Consider the following 24,991-nt stretch of genomic DNA (forward strand, 5'->3'; position numbering starts at 1 on the left):
CATCAACTTCCCAAAATATTTTCTTTACATGCCCATAATCTTATCATAACATACATGCATGAATCATGAACTTAAAAATATCATTTTCCTTAAAATTCTGCCGTAAATATATATTTAATTTATTTTCCATAAAAATCATACTTATATCAAAATATACATATACATCCATTAAATATATATTTATGGACTAATTTATTTGGCTAGTTCGAGTTGCTGCCCCTTAACTTAATTCCTTAAACTTAGACTGGTCCATTAACACTTATCCTAGCCCAAAAATACTTAAGACTTAGCCCAATCATACATAAATTGACCCAATTAGACTTATATTGGCCCAATTAAAAATACTTAATGTAGCGACCCAACGCGGATCCACTACTAATCAAAGAGTTAAAGCTTAGTTAAGCATGCAATTAAAACTAATCATAAATACACTGCGGAAAGCTTAAATAAATGTTGATCGGCAGAATACAACCGGTTAAATAAATTCAATATAAAACTCAATCGAATAAATCTTAACAATAATAGAACCTACAGCTAATCATGTTGTCCTCTCTGATCACCAACTACTCCAAGTCACTGGGCGCACTATCTGCACCTGCACCTGCCTCATCTAATGGGGTGTCCAGACACACAGAAAACACTGGACGTGAGCGACTATGCTCAGTACGGAAGCAATGATATATAAACAAATATGATGCATACATATGGATTTAAAACTCGGTAAAACTCAGTCTGCTCAGGGGAACCAACAAATATACAGTACCGTGCTGGATAGCTAGTCCGCGGGGTACTCGTATATTCCCCTACCACCTTAGCATCAGTCTCTGCCATCGCGGCTTCTCCCGAGCGGCATTTCCAGGGGCTCTGGAATGGTGGCCCGCGCGCGAGCGAGATTCCATCTCGCGCGGGCGCGAGCCTTTGGTTGAGGCTCTGGATGTGTAGCCTGCGCGCGCGCGAGATGTTCATCTCGCGCGAGCGCGTGGCCTTTAAAAAAAAAGAATTTTTTTTATTTATTGTTTGGACCTTGGATTATTGTATGCTTTGTTATTAGTATTATCCGAGATTAGATGTTTAGAACCGAGGTCTCACATTAAGTGGTATCAGAGCGATAAGTTCTTGGTTGAACTAGAGTGAGCGGGGTAGATCGAGTCTGCGTGTATTGGCTCCTCGCATGTGATTGAGTTATTTTACTGTTTATTTAGTTCCATGAAAGCATGCTTTATTATTTGAGAATTAATTGAATTACATGCTTATGTGATTAAATTTATAAAGCATGATCTACTTGAGATATAATTGTTTCTGTTATCGACTGGTATCCGGTATTCTGAACGATTGTAAGGGAACCGATTGTAGCGATTGAGATATCTTGTGTCCTAACCTTTGATTATCAGATGGGTCCTCGTCGAGTTATTAACAGAAACCCACCGCCAGTTACTCCACCGAATGAGCAAGCTAGTACTGAAACTGTTCAGATGTATGCTACAGCAACTCCTATGGAAACCTTACTGAAGAGGTTTCAGTCGTTTAATCCGCCTTTGTTGCTAGGTACAGAGAATCCGGTTGACTGTGAGAGCTGGTTGGACGACATTGATCAGTTGTTCGATTCCCTTGATTACTCTGACGACCGCCGAACTAGGTTAGTCATTCAACAGCTTCGTGGTATTGCTAAAAACTGGTGGATCATGACGAAGAGATCCATGGAGAATCGAGGTACAATTATTACTTGGTCTCTTTTCAAAACTGAGTTTTATAAGCGGTTTTTCCCTGTTTTGTACTGAAAGGACAAGGGAGCCGAGTTTTCCAATCTGAGGCAATGGAACTTGAACATTGACGAGTATGTTGCCAAATTCGATAGTCTGTTGCGTTTTGCACCGCATATCGCCGACAATGAAGAAGCCAAAGCCGATCAGTTCATCAACGGTCTGAACCCCGACATCTTCACGTTGGTAAATACAGCTAGGTTTGATAACTTTGCGGATGCCATGAATCATGCAAAGGGAGCGGAAGCAGGTTTGTGGAGAGAGAGAGGAAATCAGATGGTACCTCAGCAGTCGAGACAGTCTCAGAACCAACCATCTCAGTATCAGAATCAGTCACCTCAGTATCAGAACCAATCTCAGAGGTACGAAGGAGGAAGCAGTGGTGGTAACAGGAAGGATCATTACAAAGCAAGGGGAAAACAGTTCAAGAGGCAGGGGAACAGTTCTTCTAGTTCCAGTGGTTCCAACCAATTCGGTTCAAGACAGAGTTCTTATGACGCCTAAAATTCAATATATTAAATCTCATGCATTAAATTTAATAAATATTAGGATTATTATTTTTATGTTTAATTGATTTAAATTCTTTATGTGAGTTATGTGTTAATAAATATTTTTATTATTTATTCAGTGATTTTATTTTACCAACTATTTAACTAATGTTTTTATTTGTTTAAGTTTATTTATCTAAATGATTTTATTTTGTGCAATTTAAATTGTTTTAAATATTTTAAAGGTTTAAACTTGCATACTTAAATTATTTTTAATTTTAATTTTTAATAGTTTAGTTTATTCTTTTAAATGATTTTAATTGTTTAGTTTATTCTTTTAAATGATTTTAACTGTTTATTTTATTTGTTTAAATATTTTCGAGCGTCCAACTTATTTATTTTAAAATAGCCTAAGTTTAGTGGTTAGTTATTTTAAATTATTTTAAATGTCTATGTTATTTATTTAAATCCTTTTTAATTTTCCAAATCATTTTAAAGGTTTTTATTTCTGCTTGTGTATTTATTTAAATTGCTCCTAACCATTAATCTAGTTTGTTTAAATTATTTTAAATCGTTCTGCTTTTTATTCAAATATTTTACTCCTTACCGTGACATCAAAATATTTTAAGTGTTGTATCTGATTTCTAAATTTTAGCCTAAATTCCTTTAAAGTTTAGGTCGCTATTTTGAGAGTAGCACTTTTAATTATTGTAGCACTTTTGTACACTTGAACTTAAACTAAACCCTAGCCTCCTAAACACACACACAACACGCCTAAACTCACACAGAAACTTACTACACTTTTCCCCTGTTCCTCCATTTCTTCAAGCACAATCGATCGGCTTCTTCCCCTCTCCTCCAGCTTTCCGCCGCCGACAGTCCCATCACCACTGGCCGCCGCCAGCCACCAGTTCCGGCGAAGCTCTTCCTTAGGCGAAGCTGAACGAGCTATCCCTCCATTCTTTTGCTCGGTTTTCAGCTGGTTTGAGTCCCTAATTTCGATTTTCCTCTACATAGGCAAGGATATGGGCTCCTTTCTCTCATCAACTAGATTATTATGCATTGTGTTTGAAATTATGTGTTGGCATTTCAAATTTTCAGAAAACATTCTTGTAGTGCCCTGTTCAATCCCTTTTAAATCTTTCTGCCGAGATTTGTCATTCATTCATGCTTGAGAAAAGTGATATTATGGTTTCTTGGTGAAGATTGGACTTGGAATGTTGAATGCAATGATGCTGTGTGTTTTTCAAAAATTCAGATTCGTGTTTTCCTAGCATTATGTTTTGAAATCAATGTGTGGTCCTTGTGTTGATTTGGATGGTGTTTTAGGAGCTATCATGGTTGAGATGTAGCTCACATGGCAGCACTTATGGAGTGTGAGTTTTCTAGCAAGTGTGAGGCGATGGGGCTGTCGATTGGAGGTTGTAGGAGTTGGGTTTTCTGGGGGCTTGAAGCAGGGCTGTTTTCGAGTTGGGGTTAGGCTTGAAGCAGGGCTGTTTCGAGCTGGGACTTAGCTTGAAGCAGGGCTACTCGAGCTGAGGATGTTTTGGGAAGGGGGGTTTGATCATAGGTTATTGGTTAGGAGCATAGAAATCCAAGTTTTAAGTGTCCAGAAAAGTGGGATGATAAGGACTTGGATGAGTAGAATTTGCTAAGTAACAGGGCTGTTCAAAAACTGATTTTTTAAAACAGAGTTAAACTCGGGTTTTGATTAAGGGCTCGGGTCTGGAATTAGACTAAGATGTTAGGAATGTGTCGGTTCAAGCGGAAATTAATTCGATTAAGTTTTGGTTGAGTTTTAGGCATTTGAATATAGAGGTGCAGATTTTTTCTTTAAATCAGGGCTGTCCGGAAATGTATAACTAAGGCAGGGTTAAAAGTAGAATTTGATTATGGGCTCGGGTCTGGAATTTTTTTGGGATGTTAGGATTGTGTCGGCAAAAGCAGGAATCAATTCGGATAAATTTTGGTCAAGTTCTAGATTTTTAATTGCTTAGGTGCAGAATTTTCGAATCAAAACAGGGCTGCTGCCCGGAATTGTGTTTTTTGTAAAATGATCGCTTAGGAAATAAATTCCGAGGATGATTTTCCTACTTATTTCTAAGTGTCATGGAGTCGTGGCTTCAAGCGGAATCTTTTTTGGTCAAGAAACGAGCAAGTTATTAATTTTAAGGGCAAACCGCTCGAATTTGTCGTAAGTGCAATTTATGGGTTAAATTCTCCATCCTTTGGTTTAGTTCCTAAATCACCATCCCGATCATCCATGTGTGAGTCATATGCATGATTATTGATTAACATTTTCATGTACGTCATATTTACATATGCATGCTAAGTCTCATATTCAATAAAGGAAAGAAATATTTTTGAACAAAGTGAGATGGTTGTGACTACATATTCATGTGTTCGTGTGGGGCTGAAAGACTTTTTGGCCTCCCTTACCAATTCATAATGGGTTTCCTTACCTTAGCATGTGTTCGTGTGGGGCCGGAGCTATTCTGGTCTCCCTTACCAATAGGGCAAGTACGGGTTGGGTTTCATCTCGACCTCCTTGCAGCATTGTGCACTATAGCCATGATCATGATCGAAATCATAGAGTCACAATCAAGGATCTAAGTTCACAGTTACAGTTACAGATTCAAATTCAGTTTATGCAGTTTCATTGATTATACATGACTTAGTCATGCATATGTTTCATTCATGTTCTTTCATTCATTTTGAAGTTTATTTACTTGTTTAAAGTAAGGGCACAAAACAAAGTTATTTTTAGTATCAGCTATTTTTAATCTGTGTGTGCTTGTATTTATGCAGTACTCGTTATCCCCCCCCCCCCCCATATTTTTTCTGAGTCTTTTAGACTCACTACACTTATTGTTTTCAGGTAGAGTGTATTTCTTTGAGCTCGAGAGGCAAGACTATCGAGTGGACTGCGATGCGGGCACGACACATCCCTCTGACCTATGCTCGTCTTCCGCATAGTTATTAGAATTTCTATGTTATGGATCATTTATTTTGCTCAGTTGTCAAATGCATATGTATTGTTTCGATAGCATTGTTTATGAGCATGTAAATATTAGATTTCTAATCTTGTGGATATTTGATATGTCGAACCTCTCTCTTGGGCCTCGTTCTTGTCTCGGCCTAGTTTCTGGTGTCGTCAGTATCTATTTCCTTTATTTTATTTTGGTTGCTGTTTGAGACAGGTTTGTTGTAATATAAACAGAGAGGTCATGCCGAAATTTTAATAAAAAAATTTAAGAATTTTGAAAACCCGTATTTTATTTAGTTATCATTTAAAGTTGAGTCAGGGTCGTTTCAGTTCTGGATCTTCATCTATGTTCTGCAACAAGTGTGGAGGTAGACACTCATCGGACCAGTGTGTAGGAGTCTTTGGGAACTGCAATACCTGTCAGCAATCGGGATACTTTTCTAAGGTGTGCCCTCAGCGTAGTAGAGATCGAGCTCAGAGTGGGAGTTCATCTAGACCTACATCTCAGCTAGAGAGATAGTCTTCTGCAGTTCACTCCTTCCAGCCTCAGCAGCAAAACAGATAGGGAGGTAACCCTAGTGCGAACCAGCCTCCGAGACAGCAGGCACGAGTCTTTGCTTTGACAGAGGATCAGGCTTAGGCAGCACCGGACAATTTTATAGCAGGTAACCGTTTGATTCTCGGTTATTCTGCTCATGTTTTGATAGATACAGGTTGTAGTGACCCTTACCCGAATCACCAACTAAACAGAACTTAGGCATGCAATTAACTTAATTAAACAGATATCAGAATAAAACTGCGGAAACCATAAACGTTATACAATCCCAAGTAAAGGAATCTGTAATTCATCCAATAATATACAACCAAATCGAATAGCTGTATAAACCCAAAACAACAGCAATAAAACCTAAGCGAAGCTCCAGCTGGCCAACCACTGACTAGCCCCTCCTGGATCCACCCTCCTCGTCCAATCGCAAACCTGCCCCATGGAATAGGGTGTCCAGAAAATACAGAGTACGAGACGTGAGCATAAAACGCTCAGTACGAGAGTATGAGTATACATGTATGCAAAGTGAACTCCCTAAAGACTCGAGGTCAAGGATCAGATAACAGAGACAGACCGGGCCCTGGTATGTAGCACGATGTGCCGTCGCTTCAGGAGGTGGCTCCCATACCGAGATAACCGTGGATACGCCGGACCCAAATCGATGGAAGTCCATCCACAACGGGATAGGGTACAACCCTACTAACAGACATCTCGAAAGAGATACAACAAGATGCAAATGAATGCAGCATAATATCATGGCATAAAAATCATGCAGTCACATAATACATGCATACTCAGTCAGGATATCTCGAACAGTACTTTCGTACCTCAAAACAGAGCAAGCTCTACCAACTCTAGGTCCACGCCTATAGTCTGCTCTACACTGCCAAATGATACTACTATCATTAAAGTGCTCTAAAAGCCTTAATTAAGCTATTGCATACTCCTAAATATTTATAGGAAGCAAAAGCTATACCTTCGTCCGTCGTTAGCCCTTTGATGTCGATGCCTCCAGAACTTGGGCACAACTCCGCTACGACTACCGAACGCCTCGCCGACCTCTGGACCAAGCCTAAGAAGACTAGAACAGCTCCAAAAAAGACTAGAATGGAAAGGAGAACTCGGAATTGGAAAATGAAAGTGAAGCCTCGGCCTTATATTTATAGACAACGATCGAAACTTCCGATCCTTGATCGGAATGTCCGAACCTCGATCGGAACGTCCGATCCTGCCATCGGAGCTTCCAAAGATCCTGATCTACCACGTGTCAAAACATCACTTGTTGACTCCGGATAGGGGTGATCGGAGCTTCCGGTCCTGATCGGAGCTTCCGATCGTGCCACACGTCATGCCTGACGTAATACCGATCGGAGCTTCCGATCCTGTTCGGAGCTTCCGATCCTGATCGGAGCTTCCGAACTCACCTTTGAAGCTTCCGAACTTTACCCAAGTAATTATGACTAATCCCTTAATTACTGATTTTGGTTACGGGCTACTACATTCTCCCCCACTTAAGATATTTCGTCCTCGAAATCAGATCTTAAGTACCGAATGCAAAATATAGAAATCAGAAACATTCTTTATTCAAATCAAACAATTACAGAGTTTGCAACTGAATACATCTTAAAGAAAGAAATCAAAACAACTCAGGATGGTCTTTACGCATCCTGTCCTCAAGCTCCCAAGTAGCTTCCTCAGTGCCTCGGCGCTGCCACTGAACTAAAACCAAAGGAATGACTTTGTTCCGTAAAACCTTATCCTTATAATCCAGGATACGAAGAGGTTTTTCAACATAAGTCAAATCCTTGTCTACCTGAACCTCAGACCGCTGCAGAATATGAGATTCATCCGCCACATACCGTCGCAACAGAGATACGTGGAACACGTCGTGAATACTGGATAGATGCGGTGGCAAAGCTAGTCGATAAGCCAAATCACAAATGCTCTCCAAGATCTCAAACGGACCGATAAATCTGGGAGACAACTTGCCGTTAAGGCCAAATCTGAGAATCTTGCGGAAAGGTGACACTCTCAAAAACACTTTCTCCTCGACCTCGAACTGCAAAGGCCTACGCTTGATATTAGCATAGCTGGCCTGACGATCCTGTGCAGTCTTAATCTGTTTCTTGATCTGATCAACAATGTCTATCGCCTGCTGGATAAAATCCGGTCCCTCAGCCTGTCTCTCCCCCACTTATTCCCAGAAGAGTGGAGTACGACAACGTCGCCCGTACAACGCCTCAAAAGGTGCCATCCCAATACTAGTATGATAGCTGTTGTTGTAAGCGAACTCGATCAACGGCAAATGATCCTGCCAGGCTGAACCAAAATCCATGACGCACGCTCTAAGCATATCCTCTAAAGTATGGATAGTGCGCTCTGACTGACCATCAGTCTCCGGATGATAGGATGTACTCAAACTGAGAGTAGTGCCCATCGCACGCTGAACACTCCCCCAAAATCTAGAAGTAAACCTGGGGTCCCGATCGCTGACAATGCTCACAGGCACTCCATGAAGTCGAACGATCTCCTGAATGTACATCCGTGCCATGCGATCCACAGAGTATTCTCGGCTATAGTCAATGAAATGCGCTGACTTTGTGAGTCGGTCCACCACAACCTAGATAGCATCACAGTTCCTCGGGGATATCGGCAAATGGGTCACAAAGTCCATTGTGATAAACTCCCATTTCCATTCAGGAATAGGCAGACTGTGAAGCAATCCTCCAGGTCGTCGGTGCTCTGCCTTGACCTGTTGACACACCAAACATCTCGAAACAAACTTATAAACACTGTGTTTCATTCCCTTCCACCAGAAACGAGTACGTAGATCCTTGTACATCTTGTTGCTCCCAGGATGAATACTCAACTTAGTGCGATGCGCCTGAGACAAAATCTCCTCTCGCAACTCTTCATCCTGCGGAATCACCAGCCTACCAGACAAACACAGAAAGCCATCTGACTGATAATGAAATCCAGACGAGCTACCCTCGTTAGCTAGACGAGCTAAACCCTGGGTCTTCGAATCAGACATCTGAGCATCTCGGATCCGCGAATACAAGGCTGGCTCAGATAATATCGCAAACATCTGGATACTCTGCATACCTTTCTTATGTTTGAAGGTATAACCTGAAGTACAACAGTCACTGATCGCACTAGACATCGAACAAGTCTGAAGTGCGGATAGTCGCACCTTGCAACTCAAAGCATCAGCGGTGAGATTAGCAGCTCCCGGATGGTATTTAATCTCGCAATCATAGTCCTTAAGCAAGTCCATCCAACGTCTCTGCCTCATGTTCAACTCCGCCTGAGTGAACAAATACTTGAGACTCTTATGGTCGGTGAAGATCTCAAATTTCTCGCCATACAGATAATGACGCCAGATCTTCAAAGCGAACACAATGGCTGCCAATTCCAAATCATGGACTGGGTAGTTGTCCTCGTGAAGCTTCAGCTGTCTAGAAGCGTATGCGATCACATGCCCATTCTGAGTCAGGACACAGCCTAACCCCTGAAGAGAAGCATCCGTGTAAACTACATACCCTCCAGATCCTGACGGTAATGCCAACACCGGCGCAGAAGTCAACCGCCGTCGAAGCTCACGGAAATTCTTCTCGCACTCGGAGGACCACTCGAAATCCACACCCTTGCGGGTAAGCTGCGTCAACGGTCGAGCTAACTGAGAGAAGTTCAGAATGAAGCGACGATAATACCCTGCTAGACCCAGAAAACTACGGATCTCAGCAACTGTCGTCGGACGCGACCAATTAAGCACTGCTTCAATCTTGCTTGGATCAACAGAAATCCCTTCCCTGGATATGATATGGTCAAGGAAGACCACTCTATCCATCCAGAACTCACACTTGCTCAGCTTGGCGTACAACTGCTCTTCTCGAAGAGTCTGTAGTACTAACCGCAAGTGAGAAACATGTTCTTCCGTATTACGTGAATACACCAAGATGTCGTCAATGAAGACCACGACAAACTTGTCCAAATACTCCCTGAAGACACGGTTCATCAGATCCATGAATATAGCCGGCGCATTAGTCAAACCAAATGGCATCACTAGGAACTCGTAATGCCCATAGCGAGTACGGAATGCAGTCTTGGCTACGTCCTGATCACGGACTCTCAACTGATGATACCCAGATCTCAAGTTAATCTTGGAGTAAACTGACGTGCCCTGCAGCTGGTCGAACAAATCATCAATACGAGGCAACGAATACTTATTCTTCACAGTGACTCGATTCAGCTGCCGATAGTCAATGCACAGCCGCATCGACCCATCCTTCTTCTTCACGAAGAGAACAGGAGCTCCCCAAGGAGACACACTAGGACGAATGTACCCCTTGTCCAAAAGATCCTGTAGCTGATTCTTCAACTCACGCATCTCTGACGGAGCCAGACGATACGATGCTCTAGAAATAGGCGAAGAACCCGGCATCAACTCTATGCCAAACTCGACTTCCCTAGCAGGAGAAAAACCCGGAATCTCATCAGGAAACACATCTGGAAATTCATCCACAACAGGAATGCTCTCTATCCCAATACTCTCAGCGGACAAATCAACTGCATATATAAGGTAGCCTTCCCCGCCAGACTCTAGAGATCGACAGGCTCTCAAAGATGATACCAAAGGCATCGGGGGTCGCGCTCCCTCACCATAGAAAAACCAGCTCTCACTCCCCTCCGGATGAAAGCGTACTAATCTCTGATAGCAGTCCACTGAAGCTCGATAGGTAGTCAACATATCTATTCCCAGAATGCAATCAAAGTCGTCCATCGCCAGGACCATGAGATTCGCTAACAGAATGTTCCCTTCGAACTCTAAAGGGCAACCCATCACTAGACGCTTAGCCAAAGCAGATTGGCCCGTCGGAGTAGAAATAGACATCACTACGTCTAGTGCAATGCATGGTAACTTATGCCTCTTAACAAAACGTGCAGAAATGAAGGAATGAGATGCACCAGTGTCAATAAGTACAAGAGCAGGTATACCAAAAAGCAAAAATGTACCTGCGATGACTTTCTCATTCTCCTCCACAGCCTGATCATGTCTCAGGGCAAACACTTGGCCAGAAGCTCGTGGCTTCAAATGAGAACTCCCAGCAGACTGTCCCTGCGACCTCTGCTGTACGGTGGCCTGGGAACCCGATCCTGAACCAGAACCAGAACCGCCTCCCCCAGATAGTGGACAATCCCTCCGGATGTGACCAGTCTCTCCACAACGGAAACAAGCTTCAGAAGCTCTACGGCACTTGTCGGATGGATGGTTCTTCCCACAGTGATCACACTTGTCCTTCTTACCGTAACGTACAACACCTCCAGAACCAGAGGAAGAAGAAGATCCAGACTTCTTGAAAGTTTGAGCACGGGGACCCAAAGAACTAGCAGGCCTCGACTGAGGGAAAGACCTGTTCCGCCAAATGCTGTCCTCTGCCTGGTGACAACGGCTCACCAAATCCTCGTAGGACATGTCGTCGCCAACCGCCACACGGTCATGGATCTCAGGGTTAAGGCCCTGAAGGAACAGATTATATTTCATCTCTGAGCTATCAGCAATCTCGGGGCAATAGGATAGCAGATCAAAGAACCTCTGCTGATACTCATTGATAGACATAGCTCCCTGTCGTAGACTCAGTAGCTCGCCTGCCTTTGACTGACGGAGTGCAGGAGGAAAATACCGCTTTTGGAAAGCTGTGCGGAACTCGGCCCAGGTGGCCACTCCTTTCGCCGCAACAAAAGGTGCAGAAGTAAACCTCCACCACCTGCGCGCACGCCCATCCAGAAGATAGCCAAGGGTCTCCACCTTCTGCTCCTCGGTGCATTGGAAAGTCTGAAAAGTCGTCTCCATGCGGTCTAACCAGTTCTCCGCATCCTCCGGAGACTCACCTCCAACTAAGGGCTTAGGACCCATAGCTAAGAATCGACGCACAGTGAAACGCTCGTCGTCATGATGACGATGACGCCGTTCTCGACGAGGCTCCCGGTCGGCATCACCCCAACGCCCACCAACACTGCCATGAGAACTCCGGTCGTCATGATTTGCCATCTACAAAAATACCTCAAGATGAGACTAAATCCCAAGAATTCTTTTGCATGCTCTGATACCATAAATGTAGTGACCCTTACCCGAATCACCTACTAAACAGAACTTAGGCATGCAATTAACTTAATTAAACAGATATCAGAATAAAACTGCGGAAACCATAAACGTTATACAATCCCAAGTAAAGGAATCTGTAATTCATCCAATAATATACAACCAAATCGAATAGCTGTATAAACCCAAAACAACAGCAATAAAACCTAAGCGAAGCTCCAGCTGGCCAACCACTGACTAGCCCCTCCTGGATCCACCCTCCTCGTCCAATCGCAAACCTGCCCCATGGAATAGGGTGTCCAGAAAATACAGAGTACGAGACGTGAGCATAAAATGCTCAGTACGAGAGTATGAGTATACATGTATGCAAAGTAAACTCCCTAAAGACTCGAGGTCAAGGATCAGATAACAGAGACAGGTCGGGCCCTGGTATGTAGCACGCTGTGCCGTCGCTTCAGGAGGTGGCTCCCATACCGAGATAACCGTGGATACGCCGGACCCAAATCGATGGAAGTCCATCCACAACGGGATAGGGTACAACCCTACTAACAGACATCTCGAAAGAGATACAACAAGATGCAAATGAATGCAGCATAATATCATGGCATAAAAATCATGCAGTCACATAATACATGCATACTCAGTCAGGATATCTCGAACAGTACTTTCGTACCTCAAAATAGAGCAAGCTCTACCAACTCTAGGTCCACGCCTATAGTCTGCTCTACACTGCCAAATGATACTACTATCATTAAAGTGCTCTAAAAGACTTAACTAAGCTATTGCATACTCCTAAATATTTATAGGAAGCAAAATCTATACCTTCGTCCGTCGTTAGCCCTTTGATGTCGATGCCTCCAGAACTTGGGCACAACTCCACTACGACTACCGAACGCCTCGCCGACCTCTGGACCAAGCCTAAGAAGACTAGAACAGCTCCAAAAAGGACTAGAATGGAAAGGAGAACTCGGAATTGGCAAATGAAAGTGAAGCCTCGGCCTTCTATTTATAGACAACGATCGGAACTTCCGATCCTTGATCGGAACGTCCGAACCTCGATCGGAACGTCCGATCCTGCCATCGGAGCTTCCGAAAATCCTAATATGCCACGTGTCAAAAATTCACTTGTTGACTCCGGATAGGGGTGATCGGAGCTTCCGATCCTGATCGGAGCTTCCGATCCTGTTCGGAGCTTCCGATCCTGATCGGAGCTTCCGAACTCACCTTCGAAGATTCCGAACTTTACCCAAGTAATTATGACTAATCCCTTAATTACTGATTTTGGTTACGGGCTACTACACAGGTGCTTCCCATTCCGTTATCTCTGAGAAATTTGTGTTGTTGCATGCTTTGCCTACTGAGTTGTTACCTACTGTAGTAGCTGTTACTTCACCTTTGGGTGGAGGAATTGTTTCTGTCAGATTAGTCAGGAACTGTGAACTCTGTTTTGAGGGAAATTTGTTAGAGTTCGATTGTATTGTACATGGGTTGTCATATTTTGACTGTATTGTTGGTATAGATGCTTTAACCAAGTACAGGGCAACCGTCGATTGTTTTCAGAAGGTTGTCAGATTCAGACCTGAAATGGCAGACGAGTGGAAATTTTTTGATATGGGTTCTCGATCTAGAATTTCTTTGATTTCAGTGTTATCTATGACTCTTTTGTTACAGAGAGGTGCAGAGGGATTTTTGGTTTATGCAGTTGATGTACTGAAATCTAGCCCTGAATTGGTTGATATACCAGTGGTTAGAGAATTTGCTGATGTGTTTCCGAAAGATATTCCTGAATTACCGCCTATTCGAGAGATCGAATTCAGCATTGATTTAGTGTCAGGTACTCAACCTATTTCCAAAGCTCCGTATCATATGGCACCGATTGAATTGAGAGAGTTGAAAGAACAACTTGAGGATTTGTTTGCCAAGGGATACATCAGACCTAGTGTATCGCCTTGGGGTGCTCCTATTCTGTTTGTTCGGAAGAAGGATGGTTATATGCGGCTCTGTATCGACTACCGTCAACTGAATCAGGATACAGTAAAGAACATGTATCCTTTACCCCGAATAGATGACCTTTTTGATCAGCTGCATGGTTCTTCTGTCTATTCGAAGATTGATCTGAGGTCAGGTTATCATCAGTTGAGAGTGCGAGAGGAAGATGTTCCTAAGACCGCATTCAGAATGAGGTATGGTCATTTCGAGTTTAAAGTTATGCCGTTCGGTTTGACTAATGCTCCAGCGGTTTTTATGGGTCTGATGAACCGTATCTTTCAGCGCTATTTGGATGAGTTTGTTATTATCTTTATCGATGATATTCTTATCTATTCGAAGAATCGTACTGACCATGCAGAGCATTTGAGGACCGTTTTGCAGATTTTGCGGGTGGAACAGTTGTTTTCTAAGCTATCTAAATGTGAATTCTGACTGGATCGAGTTGTCTTTCTTGGTCACATTATTTCTGAAGATGGGATTTCTGTCGATCCCAGCAAGATTGAAGCGGTTATGAATTGGCCTAGACCGACATCAGTGCCTGAGATCCGAAGATTTATGGGTCTAGCTGGTTATTATCGCCGATTTATCGAGGGATTCTCATATATTGCCAAGCCAATTACCCAGCTGACTGAGAAGAATGCGCCTTTTATCTGGATTGCAGATTGTGAGGCTAGCTTTGTTGATATGAAGAGGAGTGATAAGTGTATTTTATACACTTAATTTATATATGATTTTAATGATTAAATATTTGTTTTGAGCAGATTTATGCGTAGTTTTGTTGTTTTTGTGATTGTAGGAAATTATTGAAGTGTTTTGGAAAAGAAGAAGAAACTTAGAATTTTGTGGAGAAAAGAAGAAAATAAAAAGAAAATAAAATAAAAAGGAAGAAAAAAGATAAAAGAAAAAGAAGAAAGAAGTCAGGAGAAGGAAACAATCGAGAAACGAGATGGGCTTCTTCAATTTGGGCCAAATGATTTGCGCTTCATTGAGCGCTAACAAGAAGAAATCAAGCGCTAACGCGCTACATTGTGAAGGCGTGAGAAAGTGGATTCCAGAGAGTTATTCCGCTTGGGAGTGTGAGGCGCCCGCGCGACGGAAATCTGAAGTTGGGAATTTTTATCGGGAATGAAACTTTTAATAATTTCTTGGGCTTTTTGCTGGGCTTTTGCATAACCATATAAAAGGGATATTTCTATCAGACTTGAGAGAGAGAGTCGCCACAACAAAATACATAGTACATATCAGAGAATTGGGAGAATTGATCGTGAGATTTCTAGGAAGAATTCTGAAGCTTTATTTGAAGAACGAAGACGGAGTTCGATCGACCGGGCACGGCGTCGACGAGATTTGTTTTCTACTTTTTATTTAATTTTGAATATGTCTGGATTTTTGAACATGTTTTGTTTTATTCAGAATTTTATTATGAACTAATTTTTAGAGTCTAGAGGTCAGATGGAACCTGATGTAGATGCTTTCATGAATTTTTGATTTTATTGAATTGAGTTTCTTCTAGATTAATTATTTTTTCTAGAATTGATTGTCTTTTCAATTATCTGATCAATAATTGATTTGTAATATTTATTTGAAATCTGGCACTCGGGAGAGGAGATTTTGAATAGGACCAATAAAAAATACACTGTTAATTATTTATATCGCTAGGGAGAGTGTATAATTTTAACAGAGCTTTTAAAAAGAACATTGTTTTGAATTCATCACTGCAATTAAATTTTTAATAGGGATATTGAAATTGAATTGTAGTTGATATATTTTATTCGGCACTCGGTAGAGGAAATAATACACTTAGGTGTTCTTGGCTATTAATTCATTGAAATTCATGAAGATTAATTAATTAGGATTGATTGTTGTTGAAACCAGGTGAAATCTAAACCTCTAGACATTTTTTCTGATTGATTATTTCTGAAAGTTGTGTGCGTGCTATAAAATCTTCTTCTTATTTTTATTTTTATGCAAATCTCTCAAATATTGATTTTCTAGATAAAGTTTGGAGTATTTTAATTACAAGTATTAAATATTTTCAATTTACTCTCTGTGGGATCGATTCTTGATTTTATCACTATATTAAAACTTGACACTCGTACGCTTGCGAGGAATTTTCACAACAAGTTTTTGGCGATGTTGCCGAGGAGTAAATTTTGATTATTTTTTAGTCTTGTTACCAATTAGTCTAGATTTTAATTTAGAGTTTTTTTTTAATTTTATTTTTAAGTTACTAATTGATTTCTTCTTATTTTTAATTGCAGTCTATGCGACGATCTCAAAGTGCGAATACTCTACTTTTTGATCCGGAGATCGAGCGCATTGCACGTGCTTTAAGAAAAATTAGAAGAGAAGAATTAAGGAGAATTGCTGAAGAAGAAGCACAACAACCTCCCTTGGTGCCAATTAGAGATCACTTCCGGCCGACGATCCAGACTCACTATTCTGGAATCGCTCGAGGGACCATTAACGCCAACAATTTTGAACTAAAGCCGGCGTTAATCAACATGGTGCAATCAAACCAATTTAATGGGAGCGCTACAGCTGATCCTCACCTGCACCTGCGGACCTTCTTAGAAATTACCGATACGGTAAAAATTAATGGTGTGTCTGAGGATATTATTCGTTTACGCTTGTTTCCATTTTCTCTCAGGGATCAAGCAAGGAGTTGGTTGCAATCGCTGCCACTAGGAAGCATCACTACTTGGGAGGGGATGACAGAAAAATTTCTTGCTAAATATTTTCCACCTGCTAAATCCACCCAACTGAAGATCAAAATCATCACTTTCCGGTAGATGAACACTGAACAGCTATACGAGGCATGGGAAAGGTACAAAGAATTACTTATACGTTGTCCTAACCACAATTTTACAGATTGGGAACAGATCGAATGGTTTTACAACGGACTGAATGCGCCTACGAGGATGAATGTGGATTCTGCGGCTGGAGGTACTATATTTGCAAAGGACCATGTCCAGGCCTATGATATGTTGGAGCAGATGACAATCAACAGTTTTCAATGGTCATCTGAGCATATGGGAGTCAAGAAGCCAGCTGAAGTGTATGCAGTGGATCCTCTCACATCCATCACCGCTCAACTATCTGCACTGACTACACAGGTAGCTTCTTTGAATAAGATTAATGTTGTAGATTCAACTGGATTTGAAGGATCACATACCCCAGAGGAAGTTAATTATATCAATCCTAATGGCTACCGAGGTTATGGAGCTTACAAAGGTAATCCTGTCTCTAATACTTATCACCCTAGCCTGCGTAATCATGAAAATTTTTCTTTTGCTAACAATAACAATGTGTTGAATCCTCCTCCGGGATACAACACAATTAAGGGTGTAAGGCCCTGAAATTAATTATTTCGGATTAGCAAAGTGATTATTATTTAGTTTGAATTAATGGAAATTGTGTGAGCCGGGATTGAATCGATTTAATTGGGAGTTTCAGGGACCGAAATGCAAAATTGGATTTTTTTTATATATTATATCAAGCCACTTGACCAATCAACCCATCACTCTCCTTCCTTCCTCCCACTCTCTCGATCTCTCTCTCCTCGAAAGCCATGGAAGACAATTCTTCAAGCTTTTCTTCCGTCTGATTTGCACGATCCGACCGTTAGATTTCAGATTCGAGTTGAGATTCACGATCACCGCAACGAGGGCATCGTTTTGACGTAAGTTTTGCTACGATCCATAAACTTTGACTTTTGTTGGGTTGTCAGAATTTGATGATTTTTGAGTATTTCGTTCTTGAGCTAGCATAGACCGTGTATTCGAAGTCGGTTTGGAAAAAGAACGAAGTTTGGATTTTATATGATTTTTGGAGCATAAATTAAAAAATGGGGTTTTGAATATTGTTGAGATTTGTTGTGTTTTGGAGGAATTGGAGGATGATATGAGATGCTTTGAGTTGTTTGATGATGTTGTTGATTTTTGGATTGACCGTTTATAGTCGTTATGCCGTCGAAATCGAGTTTTGTATTATCGGTTCTATTATTTTGGTTTGATTTCCGGGTTTGTTTGAGTTTTTGAATTGATATCGAATCCGTATGTTCAACATTTTCATATTTGGTTTGACGATTCGGGTTTGAAACGAACTTTGAAGTTGAATCGATTCGAGAGTTGAAGATGGTATATTATTGAGCTTCTTGTTTTGATTCGTTTTGATTCGATTCGATATTGATTTAGTTCGTTGTTATTTTCAGATTTGAATCCTCGACGAACTTGAAAGGTAAGAAGACGACAATTGAATGAACGGGATGATTAACTCGAATTTGAATTAATTCGAGTGCCCAAAAGAAATCACATACTTGTATGCTATTGGAATTATTTTATTTTAACTTGAATGAGTTTAATTTCACTTGCATACATCTTGAGCCGAAGATTCAATTCGTTTTGAACATAGACGATTTAGGGAGCTATATTGAAGTGGCTTTGGATTTCGAGTTTTTCCAATTGCTAGAATACTTCTTATAGTTGCTCTGAAGTCTAGGGGTTTGAGTTGAGCGACATCCACCCCGAATGGGTATGTCGGTGAGTTGTTCGTGAAAACTTGACTTCGGGATCCCAACCGAGTACCGATTGATATTCGATTATCCGATTAGATAATCCCGAGTTTTGAAGTCATGCATTGCATTTTAATGCATTTCGAGTTGAGTGCTGATATGCCTTTTTGAATTGATTGACTCGTTGTTTTATATAACATGATTTGATATACTATTTGGAATTGCTTGATTTGTCTCTTTTACTGGGAATTATATTCTCACCGGATTATCCGGCTGTCGTTTTGTTTGTATGTGTACTTGACGGCATGTGGGGCAGGATTGAGTCAGAAGATGCATGACTAGATCGAGTTGGAAGTGATAGAGTGAGACACCGTCTAGAAGTTTGTCATTTTAGCAATCTTGCATTATAGGGGTTGATGAAATTTCATGTCTTGAATCATGTTTAGGAAACTCGAATTTATTTGACTTATCGAATGACCCTATCATCAAACTTAGATTGTATTCTACTTGTATTGTATTGTATATGCATGTGGAGTTGTAGTGCATATTTATATTTTGAAGTATTGAATGGCTTGAATGGAGTTGGTTAGCCTTAATTTATGTTCTGTTGTTTTCTGGTCAAAAACCTTGCGTTTTTGGGTGCGCTCGATCGCACGAGTTCGTGCGATCGAGCGCGACACTATTCACAGAGAACTGGATTTTTTGGGTGAGCTCGATCGCACGAGTTCGTGCGATCGAGCGCGGCACTTTTCATCCAAAAAAAAAATTCTTTGCTTTTAATCTTGGTTCTTTTATGCTCAATTATTGTTTATCCCAAGAGTAGATGATTAGAAAATGGGGTTTCACATTAAGTGGTATCAGAAAGATAAAATTCTTGGAATCAAATTAGAGTGAGCGGGGTAGATCAAGTTCGCATGAATTGAATTCTCGCATGTGATTGATTTATTTAAATGATTTATTTAAGATACATGCGAGCATGCTTTATTGCTTGAGAATTATTTGAATTACATGTGTAATGCCCCACTGTATCAAGACGGGTCTTTTCAGCGTGCTTATGTTCTCACTCACACGCACCCTGGATTATGTGTTATGGATTATGTCGGAGTGATCATGACGATAATAATTGCGGAATAAAACAATCAATAAGGACACCAAAGATTTTACGTGGTTCACCCAATATAGGCTACGTCAATGGAGCTGCTGCAATATATATTACCAGAGAAATATTACAAGTGTATACAAAACACTATATCTCTCACACGATCCCAACCCCGAGTATTACCGAGAAAATAATTTCTCTAACTCACACAAGAGAACACTCAAGAAAACCCAAGAAACTTTTTTCTTTGTTTCTTATTTCCTATGCTCTATGATTTTGGGATAATTGGAATGAAGAGCTAAGCTGCCTTTTATAGGAAAACCTTTACGCGTGAATTGCATTTAATTCACTTCCCCAACTTTCCAACCAACGCCTGCCACCTAACAATTTGTTCAAGAGATCATCAACAGAAATCGTCAACTCGCCGAAGAGCTGGATTCCCAACAATCGTCCCCTCTTCATATAGCATCAGCTAAAGGGTACCTAGATATAGCGAAAGTATTGGTTTCAGCCGCACCGGACATGTGTCTGTCGCGTGATTTTGGTGGCAAGAATCCTCTTCATCTCGCAGCCCTGAATGGCCATGATCTTGTTGTGGCGGAGCTGATTCGGGTGAGGCCACTTGCTGCTCGAGAAAAGGTAGATGGAGGCCAAAGCGTGTTGCATTTGTGCATTAAGTATGATAGATTAGAGTGCTTGAGGATTTTGGTGACTTTCTTGAATGATGAGATTGTGAATGCCAAGGATAATGATGGGGAAACCATAATGCATATGGCTCTTAAGGATAAGCAAGTTGAGGTAGTTATAATATAGTAATACTAATTAATGAATCTAGCTTGTATTAACTAATTTAGATTCATTTTTATTTATAGTTTCTTCATGGTTGTCATTCATTCACGTTGTTGAGTGATTGAAAATTGGACTTTAAACTTGATCATGTTGCTTTATATTTATCTCCTTGTTACTAAACTAGAAAAGATGAGAAGTGTTTCCTAGAACCTCTCCCAAACATTACCATATATAATATGAACCAATTGCTTTCAGATTATAAAATACATGGTGGAAATCGGAAAAATAAACATGGATGAAGAGAATTCAAAAGGCCAAACTGTCCTAGACATGTTGGATGGAACGTCAAAAGATAGCGCGTATTTGGACATCCGAAAAATCCTCCTCTCGGCTCTCTGCAAATCGAGAAGAGCACCAACTGAATCATTCAAGTGGCTCACAAAAAACGAGACTCGATAATGGTGGTGGCGATCCTCATAGCAACAATGGCTTTCCAAGCGGGGGTAAGCCCTCCAGGCGGGCTTTGGCAGGATGATTTGGCCCAAGATTCCCAAGGCAACTCCGTGCTGAATCCTCACTATGCAGTAGAATATGTCATGTCCTATAGAGACCCGAGATACTTCAAGAACTTTGTACGAGGCAACACTATTGCTTTCGTCTCCTCTCTCAGCATAATATTGTTTCTCATCAGTGGCCTGCCGTTTAAGCACATATTTTTTATATGGTGTTTGATAGTTGCAATGTTGCTGACGGTGACTTCGGTAGCTGTAACTTAAGGTGTAGCGATTCTCGCCATAACTCTGAAAAAATATAGACATTCTCTTAGCCATGTTGTTGAGATTGCTATTGCAGTGTGGTGTGGTGTAATGGGGTTTCTCCTGGTTGGAAATCTGGTTCGGCTTATCGCGTTATGGTTGAAGAGAAGAGGGACGATTAGACGGGCATCAGGAAGATTCAGAAACTCGACGAAAGTAAGAGTGATTTGATTCTTGACTGTGTTTGTGTCATCTTACAGTGTTTGTTTGTTTGAAAAACAAATGAACTGTACAATAGCCAAAGAAGAATGAACTCTCACGTTTTGCTTCATTTCTTTGTTACTAATATGTGGCATGCACGAGCATAAAACCTCCACAGCATTGTCACACGAATAAAAATTATACACGTGACAATGTTATAGGAAAATATACGTCGTAGAAAATATTTTTCATATTTTAATTAGTAACCACACAAGTTTTATAAAAAAAACATCGACGTGAAATAAATAATAATCAATTGATATAATGACTTTTAATGAAAAAACAATAAAAATGATCAAAACCCAAAAAAAAAAAATCAAATTATTGGACTCGGACCAAATTTTGAAATTTGTAATTCACGACCTGATTTCCCATTAATGGCAATGTTTCCAACTTTCCAAAAAAAAAAATAGTGAAAATGAAAAATGAAGGATGGATAATTGAAATTCCGAAAACGCCCTCCAGCCCACGCAATTCCGGAAACGAAAGACCAGATTCTTCTAGAAACTCCGAGTCGCTTCCTCATCAGAAGCTCATTTCTTCTCCTCTCTGGATTCAACCTGAAGCTTCTCCATCCTTCCACTTCTTCACCATAAATTCACCACTCCCGCCTTCCATCACACCAAATCGAAAACTTAATTTCTACAATCTTCTCTGAGAAATCGAAAATCGAAAAAGAAAATGGATTTGAGATTCCTGGGACTCGAAACTCCGCTCCTCCATGCCCTACACCACCTGCTGGATCCTTCGACGGAATCTCCCAACAACAGATCAACAGACGCTAACAAAAGATCTCACGTGCGTGATGCGGAAGCCATGGCGGCGACACCGGCGGACGTGATAGAGCGACCGGATTCCTTTGTCTTCGAGATAGACATGCCTGGGCTGAAATCCGGTGACATCAAAGTCGAGGTGGAAGATGACAATGTGTTGGTGATCAGTGGTGACCGGAAGGCGGAGGATGAGAAGGAGGGGTTCAAGTACGTGCGGAAGGAGAGGAGGATCGGGAGACTCATGAGGAAATTCGTGCTGCCGGAAAATGCGATTACCGACAAGATCACGGCGGTGTGCCAGGACGGGGTGCTGCGCGTGACGGTGGAGAAGCTTTCGCCGCCGAAACCCAAGAAGCCTAGGACTATTCAAGTTGATATTGCTTGATAAAGCTTGTTTTTTAGAGTGCACCCGTTGAATAAATTGTCTTCCTAGTTCCACAAATTGTGTACTTGACTTCATTTCTTCATGTTTTATTTATGAATGATCTTTTCTATTAGGGGTGTAAACGAACTGAATCGAGTTGAATAATGGTAAAATTTTAAGGCTTAAATTCGGATCGATAAAAGTATATTCGAGTTCGAGCTCGATTCGAAGTTCGATTATTTCAAATATTTGGGCTCCAGCTCGGCTCGAAATGAAGTTTGAGTTTGGTTCGAAATATTCGAGCATATTCGTGAACTATTAGAATATTATGGTTCGAAAAACTCGAAATATATATATTTATTATATAATTATATTATATTAATTAAATATTAAAGTTCACGAACTGTCGAACAGAGTAATTTCTTCGGCTCGAGTTCGGCTCAAAAAAAGTATGAACATATTCGAATTCGGCTCGAGTTCGATAAGTTCGAATACAAATCAAATATTTATCGAGCGGGTTTGTAAAGCTTACGAACATATTCAGTTCGTTTGCACACCTATTTTTCATAGCAGAATGAGTCTCCAACATATTTGGAAAATCTTTCCATGGTTATTAACTCTTTTTAGTTCTGGAGAAATTTTTACTAGTATTTCTAAACTTTTATTTCTATAAAATTTTGAAATTTTATAAATAAATAATAAATAAATAATACTTCCTACAAGCTCTATTAGGCTCTACTATAACAAAAATCAGAGCAGCAAGAACATTTTATTTAATAAAAAATCATAAAATCTAAGATGTTCATAGGCATGTTAATAAAGTAGGATTGTGGGATATCAAATAAGCATTTCGGTAGTCAAAGTTGACTAAATTCTGTGAGAAAAGAAGTACAAACTAATGTGCGACCCGCAGCTACTTTTTGGTTCACGCTTGGCAAAACGTAACATATGTACTAACGCTATAATAATATGCAAATCACACTATCCACATCAAACACATCAAACAAATTATTTGGTGTGACAAACTCGTCTGATAAAAATATTGGTAGAAGAATTGAACTTTTGAATATTGGTCAAATATTACACCTACTCCTTCATTGGGTCACCTTGAGACGGAATATTTAATTTTTTTATGTTGCTACATACTAAATTAAATAATTGCTAAAAATTAACATAAATAACTCAACACAATCTCGGATTTTCTTTTCTTTTTCTTTTTAAGTAACAATCTCTGTTTTGGTTATTTATAGATTTGGTTCATCGCGAGAGTCCATGAATTTGGTGCAACCCACATAATTAGATTTTTTTTATTTTTTTTGGTACTGTTCTTTTAAATTGACTGATATGTAAAAAATTTAATTGGTACACTTCTCTCTCAAAAAAAAAAAAAAAATTTGGTACCCTTCTATATTTGTAAAAATTTTGATATTTAATCTCACTAAAATATAAAAGAAGAATAGAAAAGTGGGGTTCCATAAATTTTCGAGTCAGGCCAAAATTATTAAAGTTACACTTGGCAACAATTAATTTCAATTTCTTATGTAACCTCAAACTCATTAGAGATATAATTATTCATGGGACACGATGGACGACACTAGTTGCTAATTACTTGTTTCCATAACCTAAGCACTTAATATATATATATATATATATTTAAAATATATATATATTAATTAATTTGTACCTAACGATCACAGTACTAATGACTTTTTCTCTTTGCTAACATGTTAGTTATAATATACTTTTGACATATTATCCAAATTAACAATCACTATTAAGTTCATTAAGGTCAATTTTTATTATGGATTAAAATATTTAGGGCGCTGCCCTTTCATATCAAATAAATCTTAGAGTGTAAATTAGTAAAGACTCCTATATTAATTAATTTCTATTTAATTTGATGAATTTTTATCTAAAAATATAATTATATCATCATTATACAATTTAATAAATGAAAGTTTATTTTAACTTTCCTAAAAGATTTTTTTTCCTTTTAAATATTTCAATTCAATTTTATCCATTTTTCAAGTCCAATCACATATTTATCTATATCTTAAAATTATTTCAATCCTAATAAAAAAAATATGAAAATAACAAAAAAATAATGTTCAGATAATTATTCAAATTGAATAAGGAGGACACTAGAATCTATTCACTAGCTTGTTTATCAGTCGGGAAGTAAATAAATTTACCGAAGAACAAGAAACAGAAATAAAATATTATATAATTAGTTGAAGGCTTGTAGTTTATTTGGTATCAAAGTTCTATGTTTGAGAGGAGATATCTTGTTGGGACTCAATCATAAAAAATAAATAAATAAATAAACCTCCCCCAACAAATTTATTTATCATTTTAATTAAAATAAATCAGTACGTGAGTTTCCAAATCCTTTTGGTGGTTGGTTTCTTTCTTAACAAGTATAGAGAATGACCCAAAACAAAGCACCGCGTCAACCCAAGTAATAGCTTCCTTGCACAACAAAAGAAACTCGTGCAAATATTCTGGCCAACTTTAAATAATTTTAATTAAAGGGATTCGACTTTTATTTATACTAACATGATTCA

At 39.8% G+C, this 24,991-nt stretch overlaps 1 protein-coding gene and 1 pseudogene across 1 annotated transcript; both read left to right on the forward strand.

The window, feature by feature from the left end:
• LOC140872955 (uncharacterized) overlaps positions 1-21,260 on the forward strand; it is a 30,489-nt pseudogene extending 9,229 nt beyond the window's left edge.
• Positions 21,261-21,885: 625 nt separating this feature from the next.
• Positions 21,886-22,570, forward strand: LOC140875112 (17.9 kDa class II heat shock protein-like). Its single transcript, XM_073278657.1, has one exon. The coding sequence runs from the start codon at positions 21,972-21,974 to the stop codon at positions 22,446-22,448; it is 477 nt and encodes a 158-aa protein (XP_073134758.1). The 5' UTR covers positions 21,886-21,971; the 3' UTR covers positions 22,449-22,570.
• Positions 22,571-24,991: the final 2,421 nt, after the last annotated feature.

Source organism: Henckelia pumila, chromosome 1 (genome assembly GCF_033568475.1).
Source record: "Henckelia pumila isolate YLH828 chromosome 1, ASM3356847v2, whole genome shotgun sequence".
NCBI lineage: Eukaryota > Viridiplantae > Streptophyta > Magnoliopsida > Lamiales > Gesneriaceae > Henckelia > Henckelia pumila.

What these genes read in the sequence shown, in the direction of transcription:
- LOC140875112 (XM_073278657.1), top strand. Translation starts at nt 21,972, where the DNA reads ATGGATTTGAGATTCCTGGGACTCGAAACTCCGCTCCTCCATGCCCTA.